The sequence below is a fragment of the Jatropha curcas genome, chromosome 10 (assembly GCF_041381405.1).
Source record: "Jatropha curcas cultivar XTBG-Jc1 chromosome 10, XTBG_Jcur_1.0, whole genome shotgun sequence".
NCBI lineage: Eukaryota > Viridiplantae > Streptophyta > Magnoliopsida > Malpighiales > Euphorbiaceae > Jatropha > Jatropha curcas.
In genome coordinates this window covers 21,431,698-21,440,723 of record NC_143160.1, presented here as the reverse complement: position 1 = coordinate 21,440,723, position 9,026 = coordinate 21,431,698, and the positions used below count along the sequence as shown (strand labels likewise).

The window sequence follows — 9,026 nt, the reverse complement described above, 5'->3', positions numbered from 1 at the left end:
TACAACTTACAAAAATTACCACATTCTTCAAAAGAAATATTTCAAATAGCTATATATACTTAATATAGTATAAAAGTACATATATCAAGAAATTTTCAGCATTTTCATAAACTTGACCTTTGCTGGGTTTTTAAAACATAACTTGAGTTATGGGTCTCCAAATTGACTGAAATTAGATTCATTAGAAAGATAAGAAAAACTGCTACAAATATTATGAAGGGACCATAGCCCAGATCCATCGATAAGATAGCAAACAAAAGCTCAAAACACAGACCAATAGATCAGACTTGATTCAGCAGAACCAAGTCAAATGTTTATTGAATTCCTATTTAACCAAACACTCAAATTAAACCAATCCAGAATAAGAGAAGTCTCAAGTCACAGGGAAACAACGTTTGTGAAGAACTCAGAACCTAATTTTGTCATTAAAGTGGTCAAAATGGGCACTCAATTGAGTGATGCATGTGGCCCGACACAGACAGAGTCAGTTTGGGTGTTTCAGCCATAAGTTGAGCTATGTATCTCCAAATTGGACACAAGAGGATGGGTTGGAAAGCTAAGAGGTAGACCTACACCTTTTATGAAGGACTCAGACACAAATGGAATTTAGAAAGGATCGAAAAATGGTCCTTCATCTCACTCAAAAACACGTTTTTCCCAAATTTAGCTTACTTTAACCATGCAAGGAACATGAACAACAAAGATACAAGGTAGAAATGTCTACCACACCATACATACTCATCAAACATCATCCAAGAGCATGTAATTGCAACCAAAATTCAACAAATCAATCATTTCATACAAAATCCCAAAAGATACACATGATAGCATAAAGGCACAAACTCAAAAATTTGAGTAAGGTAAGTGTGTTTATAAGCACTAACCTTCAAAACAAGCTTTAACAAGCTTGAATCAAAGCTTCTCAAGCTTTGGTCTTGCCCTTATCCTTGGTAGAAGGCTCTCCACCCTCTACATGTAAGAAACTCAAAATCAAACAAAGAAAACAAAGAAAAGAAGTAATTGGAGCATGATTAAGCATGTATATGCTAAAAGAAAACTCTAAACCCAAAAATAATTAACTTATCATAAAATCACTTACTTGACCCAAGTGGTAAAATCACCAAATTCCTTGAAATTAGTCACCAAATATTACTTCTCTTGCTTCACTCTCTAAGATTTCTTACTTAAATCAAGTTGGATGGGGTGAATTTGATGTGTTTACTAAGTAAGAATTGAAGAAGAAGAAGAAGAAGAAGAAGGAGACGTGTCGGGAAAGAAGAAGAAGGAAAAACAATAATTGATGGTTGCCTTTAATAAAGCAACTAAAGGGTGTTTTGGTCTTTTCTCCAAATTGGATGGCTAGGATTAAGTCACTAGTAATCTAAGTCACTACAAATATTCTCCAAATTAAATTCCTTCAAAATATTATTTATCTCCACAAAACTTTCTAATTTACTCCATAAAAAAAAATAATTCCTCAAATTTCCTTACTTAATATAACACCATAATTCACTATTCACAACTTCTCTAAATTCTCCAAAAATATTCATTACTTACTTTCTACCCATAAAAACCATGCATACATGCTCCAAAAATGTTAAATAAAATATAAAACATAAGTAATAATTTTTCCGGACCAAAAATAATACCAACTTTCGGAACGGTGGTACTATTCACAGGCCGGTAAACTACTATTGAAACACAGAAAAAACAGGGCGTTACATTAAGTTTTCATTATGATTTTAAGAAGACGAAAGGAAATGAAATTTTGAGAAATTTCCTATGTTAAGTAATTATGTTTAATTATGAAGTTTTCATGAGTTACTTAAGTTCTGAAGTAAGCTTATATTATGATTTCAAGAGGACTAAAGAATAAGACAAGTTTTATGAGAAGTGTTATAATTTAAGAATTAAAACAAGGATTTTGGGTTCTAATATACTTGGTGTGAATTTGGTGCATGATTTGATTTTATTATGAATAAGTTGGCGACCTAAGGCCAATATGAATAAAATGGCGACCTAAGGCCATCATAAATAAGTTGGCGACCTAAGGCCAATATGGATAAGATGGGGATCTAAGGCCATTATGAATAAGTTGGCGACCTAATATGAATAAGCTATGGAAACCTATCTGCTTCTCTTTTTCCTAAGTGTATGCGAGCCCTAGGAAAATATTTGTAAGGCAATTAAATGAATGGGATTCTATTATTTTAGTAAACCTTAGTTTGAAAATAAGTGATTATGTTATCAAATGAATTTTCAAAGCATGATATTTTGGTACATGGTTTTAAAATAAATAGTATGTGTATTGGTGTAATAAATGTTCAAGTAATGAATTTATGACTTGAAAGAATTAAATTATTTATGTTATTAAGTATAAATTTCTTTGATATTTCTTTTGCTATAAATGTAAACGTATGTTGAAGAGTTAATGATTTTATGATTGTAAATCTTTTGATAAAAATTTAGGTTTTAAGTGTGTTGCCATCACAACATTGGTAAGTTTGTCATTTATGAGCACCACTGAGTTTCATACTCAGCCTGTTGATTTTTATCACGCGCAGGTTGGAGACTAGAGTTGCTATTTGAAGATCAGAAGAGTAGTTTCAGGACAAAAGAGACTATTTTAGTAGTGGTAGAATTAGTTTGATGTAATTAAGAATTATGACATGTATAATTATTACATTTTTGGAGATTATGTTATTTGAATTATAACCTAAGCATGTAATTATAAATTATTTGGTTTATTTATTTGGAGATAAGCATGAGATTTTATTTAACGATTGGATATAAAATATTTTTAAGATAGTTGGCATGATTAAGAACATAAGGACTTGATATATATAATGAATGCATTTAATTGATGATCATTCAAATGCTATTGAGGAGTTACATTGTTTTAAAGTTATAGAAGTGTTGTTGTATTGTGTTGTTTATTTGGAGTTGTTGGGAGTTTGGAGCTGTAACTTGGGAGTGTTTTATATTTACATGTTTGGCGAGCTCAGTTTTTGAAAGGGAAACTCTTGCAGTTTTTCTGTAGGATTTTACCCAAACTATTTTTCAAAAAAAAAAAAAAAGAAGAAATTAAAATTTAAAATTTAATACTCGCTAAACTTGTGAATACTCAATTACTTCTAATTCATCATAGGAATAATATGATTTATATGTAAGTTAAGACAGTTTCTCAGACACTGAATGTGGAATTCACCAATGGGTCTCTCAGGACTAGGCGGCAGGTGTTACAATTTCAAGCAATGCTTGCAAAAAATGTTGTAATAAAAATGTTACTGTAAGTATTTTTTCTTGTAGAGGTTTAGAGATTTCTTCTACTAAATTTATGGCAGTTTTTGAATGGCTTCCTCATCAAATCAGCCTCTAACCCCTTCATACAGAACATTGCTCTTCCTCTCAGCTTTCTAGTAAGGCTAACCTTGCCTAAATCCAAGTTCTACAGCCCAAGTTATGGGCTAAAAATCCAAACTGGTTCTGACATAAAATCCAGCTTGAGTCTGACTTTGCAATCCGATTTTATTGCTGCTTTTAACTCACAAAATGTTCATGTTTTACTTTTAGCCCTTCATGGAAGTTGTAGATATATGTTTTATCTTTCCAATGGCTCTTTTAGCACGACATTTAGACATCTACAGCTCTAGAAAATCCTAAATTACATAGCATTTATTCACAAAATTCACATCAACTATACCTAATTGATAAACAAATACTAATAATTCAAGATTAGGTATAAAGTTGTAGCAAAAATACTAGGTAATATTAGACAAAGTTATATAATATATACTCTCATCACTGCAATATCTATTGAAAACAATTTCTACTTGGCGACTTCAATCTGCAATATAAATTGAATATTCTGCAATTTTCCGTGTTTAAAACAAGTAATAATGTATATAAATAAAAGTTCTTTTTTTTTTATATATTTGTTCATGCATGACTTCAACCATTTGCTGTGGCCTTCATGGCACCGGTACTCCTTTATATTATTTATTTATGTATTTGATTTGTGCATGTACGTGTTTGTTACTTATTACACTTATTCTTGCTATAATAATTAATATATTTATTTTGAAGATAATGTTTTTATTATCGATTTTTCTTAGTTTTAGAAATGGTTTTAAGAACCAAGATAATTTAATTAATATGTTACCTAAACAATAATTTTTGAATTTTCTTTACTGCGCTTAACTTTAGCCCTTTTTTTTCAGGTGCTAAATGCTTTGCATCTGGAAGGCCTGCCAAGAAATGGACCTATTGGGACAGAAGTTACTAGATTGCTTCGGTTACTATTAATAATTTCGTTAAAAAAATTTCATTAAAAAAATTTTGTTTTTATTACTTCAGTTACTGTTAAAAATTATTTTTCCTGTTAAAAACCATCTTATTATATTTCTTTTGTTCCTTTTGGTACTCAAATATGCATGTGCGCCTTAGGAAACTCGAGGACTCATTTTTGCCTTAATACACTTTGGCCTTTTTGATAACTATGCTTATATTCTAGTCAAGGATTTGGACTTTTGGTGGAGCTTCCAATGATACAGTTGTGAGCTACTTGGATTGATAACACTGATTTAGCTCAATCTTCTTTTGCCAATTTTTTTTTTTTTTTTTATATCGGTTGGTGTCTAACTCTTAAAACTGACTAGTAGCCAGACGTAGTTTCTACTCTTCACCTCGGGTCTATGCAAATGCCCTTTCCACGTGGACTGGGCAAATCTCCAATACACATGGTTTATAATCCATGAGCATTGGCAGATTTAAGCCAATCTTCTTTTGCCATTGATCACCAAGTAGTTTCAATAAATTTTGTAACATATCGCCATGAGAGTGGTTCTAGCTTGGTTGATGTGCAACCAGGCTGGCTGAATGTGCTTAGAATGATGCAGATTCTAGAAGCATGAGACCTGCTCCATGAACTGAGATTCATAATTGTTATTTCTGATATATCTACTCTGTATTGTCAAACCAATGTAGCGCAAGAGGTATTCGCTTAAGCGCTAAACCGCAGGGACAAGTAGAATATTCTAACGCTTTTAAATATCAAAAGCAATGCGCATTCGACGAAGCGAAGGCTTTTTGCAGTTAAGATTGCACTTCATAAGTTATTTATTCTTTATTATTAATGAACATTTGGTGCTTATTGCATTTACTAGTTGAAAAAAGAAAAAATTTAGATTCTAGCAGTAATATGACTAGTAAATACTAGAGCAACATCAAGGGAAAAAGTCTAAAAATTTGTTGGACAGGCAAGGCACTGTCGGAGAAGCCAAAGTAGAAATTCCATAAGCATTATTGCAGAAGGCATGCAAGTGCATTCCAGGAGAAGAAGGAACTATTTCAATGTCATCCATGACAATGTTGGTGCAACCTCTCTTTCTTCCGCAGTTCAAATCGATTGCTCTTTCAACTGAAGAAGACCCTCTAATATTCCGGTAAGTAACATCACTGATATATACATTTGATGACTCTGCCGAATACGGAAAACGACAAAAGTAATTCTGATCAATAATAATGGGGTTTTGGGAAGCTATTAGTATGATGTTGTCAAATGTTATCTTTCTGGCATATCCTGCTCCGCCCTGTGAAAAATAAAAAGATGTATCATTTTATAAATGTGATAGAAAATGTAGTTACGCTATGTTTGTTCTTTTGTTACCTGCCATGTCTTTATCCTGACACCATTTTGAGTTCCTTTGAAGGTACAATTTTGCACATGTACTTCTTCTACTGTTTCATAAGCTCCATTCTTTCCCAGGCTTCCAACACTGCACACAAGGCTCTGTTATCTAATGAAATATGCATATATAATATAGAAGTGCCATGGGAAAAGGAAGAAAGAAATACAAGCTCGGGTTATTATGGGGTTAGGATTAGGAGTGATCATTCGGTTAACCAAACCGAATTAGTTCATTTTTATTCCATCCAAATATGCATTCATGGTATCTAAATTTGAATCAAATGGTGTAATAACCAATCCAAATTAAATCAATCCGGTTCAATTTATATTCAACTTTTTCAAACCAAATTAGCTTTTGGGCTTAAAATATATTCAGTTAATTATATATAGTAAAAACCGAATTAAGTATCGAAAATCAAACGGTTTTATATGCTCAAACTGATTAGTAATCAAATTTCTAGAACAATTATCCAAAACCGCACAAATTGAATCGATTTATTCTGGTTCTCAATTAGAAATTGAAAATTGGTGCATTAGTTAGGATTATCTTGCTAATGGAAGCGGTATCATATAGTGATCTGAAAAATGGTTTAGTCAATAATTTATATACTATAGAGCAAACCTTATTCCATGGCCTGGTCCACAACTGATACCAGAAATGTTGATATAAGAAGAGAAACCATTGATTGCAATACAATCATCACCTGTTTGAGAAAAAAAAAAAAAGAAGAAGAAAATAATATAAATAAGAGATGCAATCAAATTATTTAGAAATAACACTCTTTTTTGGTTATTTTACATCTCGTAAAGGTTCAGAACCAATCAAATCCAGTACGATCTTGGTTCAAAGCCAGGAAGGCTAAAATTTTTTAAAAAAATTTGTAATTTTATTCACAAATACACAGGTTTTGTCCAGTCCAACAATCAGATAAAAATGAGCTTCTCAAGCAAATGAAAACAAATGATAGTTTCATCAGGAGATGGAAAATAAAGAAAATAAAAAATTTATTGACCGGTTCTAATAACGGAGTTTCGGATGTTAATATGAGTTGAAGCAGAGATATCGATCCCATCAGTGTTAGGACTGTCTTGAGGTGCCGTAATATAGAGGTGAAACAGATTGACATCAGAGCATCCATTTATGCTTATGTGATTCCTTTGGCTGTTCAGATGCTTAAGTCCACTTAGTTGGAGACCATTGCAGTTGTGGAAACTTAGAGCCTGCACAGAATTGATTCTATGTAACCAAACCATATATTAATTTAAATGACAGACAATCATATCAAAATAATTTCAAGAAAAACAACTCAGAATTATGAGTGTCCAAACCGGCCAAAATCGAATAAATCAAAATTTTGTAACACTTCAATTGAATTGAAATTGAAATTGATTTATTTTTAATTTATATTGGATTTTTTTTAATTTATTCTCTTAGAGGATAAAAGTTTTTAGCCCTCCTTTCCAGGAGGGTAGAGCATAAAGTTTTTTTTGACCTCTCATTGATAATTTATATTGGGTTTTTTAACTGATTTCGAACGAAGATAATTAAAAATAATTAGTAAAATATAAGTAATCTTACTGTGGGTCTCGAGCAGCCTTTATCCTCCTGAAAGCAAATAATGAATTTCACATTTTAAATAAGGGAAAGAACTGAAAAAGAAAATAAGAAATGAAAGGAAACAAGCAAGCATTTGTGGGTAAATGCACTCACTTTGCAAAATTTCCACCAAAGACCTCCTTGGCCATCAATTTGACCTCCTCCATCTATGATGAGACCATTAACATCTGAAAACTGAAGCCAACTACCTTTGTCTTTACCCCATGCATTAATGTTGTTGGATGCAACAATGGTCCCTTGAATCTGTAAATGTAATCCACCAGATAATAATAAACTGATTTTTTTTAAAAAAAAAAAAAAAAGCAGAAAAACTGAATTTTCTCTTTCTCTATCCATATATCTGTCATATTTAGGTATTTCAGTGTAAAATAAACCGACCTAGTACAAATTAAATAAAACTGAATTTCATAAAAACAAACGAATCAAACCAAATTGTCAATAGTTAATCCCGGTTTGATTTGATTTTTTTTTTTTATTTTGACTTACTTTCTCGTTAAATCAATTTGGTTTTTTTTTTTTTTTAGAAGAAATCAATTCGGTTTTTAAAATAAAGAAAATGTTAATTTTTTATATGAAAATTAGTATAAACCAAAATTTTTTTAAACTTGAATTGAATTAAATTGGACCAATCGTTTTAATTTGTTTGGATGGATTTACCCAAAAAATAAAAAAATAAAAAATGCAAATGGAATTTGACCTGAATGTGAAGATTTTTGGACTTGCAAGGCCCTTGAAATCTAACAGGCTTCAATAAGAATGTCCCACCAGCTGGTACTATTAGGGTTGGAGTTCCTCTAGTTGCTCCACACAAATCTTCCCATGCTCTCAGGACAGCCTATTAAAATACATACATCAAAACATTAATTTGCTTCACAAAAAATCATAAAAATAATTATAACTAATATATAGGTTTCTGAATTAGAAAAAGAAATGGAAAATATTAACATAAAAATGAATCAACCGAAAGAAGAAGTGACGAAAGGGATATGTACCTGTGAATTGTCAGTTTTACCATCACCAATAGCTCCATAGTCAAGAACATTAAAACTACTACTTGCTGTAACAATCCAAAAGAAAGACAAAATTGTTACAGTAAGGACTTGTGCCATGATGTAATAAAACAATATCACTATATCTTTAACTCAGTAATTCTCCAGTTTATACATAAACTAACGCAAAGAACAGAGAAAAATTTATATATGAAGGAATAAAAAAATGGTGTCGTCTATATATGTAAGGTAATAGCAGAAATATAATTATTTTAGGGTCTAAATATTTAATTTCTTACCCAAATGGTAATAATAATAATAATATCTTTACCAAGAATATGGAAACTGATTGATTCCTTAATTTAAGACACTAATTACTGATTCAACATTTTGAGTTAATGTTCCAAATTTTGATAATTTTAAAAGGTAATATACTATATAATGCCATTTTTTACGACACTAATTACATACTAAGATTATATATATAAATTACAGTGAAAAAAACAAGAAATAATATTATTTATTTTTTTTCCATTTTTGACTATTTGGAAAAAGTTTAAGTTTAGTAAGATTCTGTATTTCCTTTTCTTGACTAGCTTCTTCTGTGGATGCCGAAGATGATGGGTTGGATATCATTTTTAAGGAAATCTTAATAATTAATTGCTATACTTTATATTGATAAATTTTAACTCCAACTATCTTTGCATTCTCAATTATAATAAGTCGAATT

General features: G+C 31.0%; 1 protein-coding gene across 1 annotated transcript; it reads right to left on the bottom strand.

The window, feature by feature from the left end:
• Positions 1–5,112: 5,112 nt before the first annotated feature.
• On the bottom strand, positions 5,113–8,475 carry LOC149493257 (putative polygalacturonase At3g15720). The gene is made up of 8 exons (XM_089715597.1): positions 8,300–8,475; positions 8,005–8,142; positions 7,401–7,550; positions 7,269–7,295; positions 6,703–6,910; positions 6,312–6,393; positions 5,669–5,777; positions 5,113–5,591 (listed from the first exon to the last, which is right to left on the bottom strand). The coding sequence occupies exons 1-8, from the start codon at positions 8,414–8,416 to the stop codon at positions 5,226–5,228; spliced, it is 1,197 nt and encodes a 398-aa protein (XP_089571723.1). The 5' UTR covers positions 8,417–8,475; the 3' UTR covers positions 5,113–5,225.
• Between the last annotated feature and the right edge of the window lie 551 nt (positions 8,476–9,026).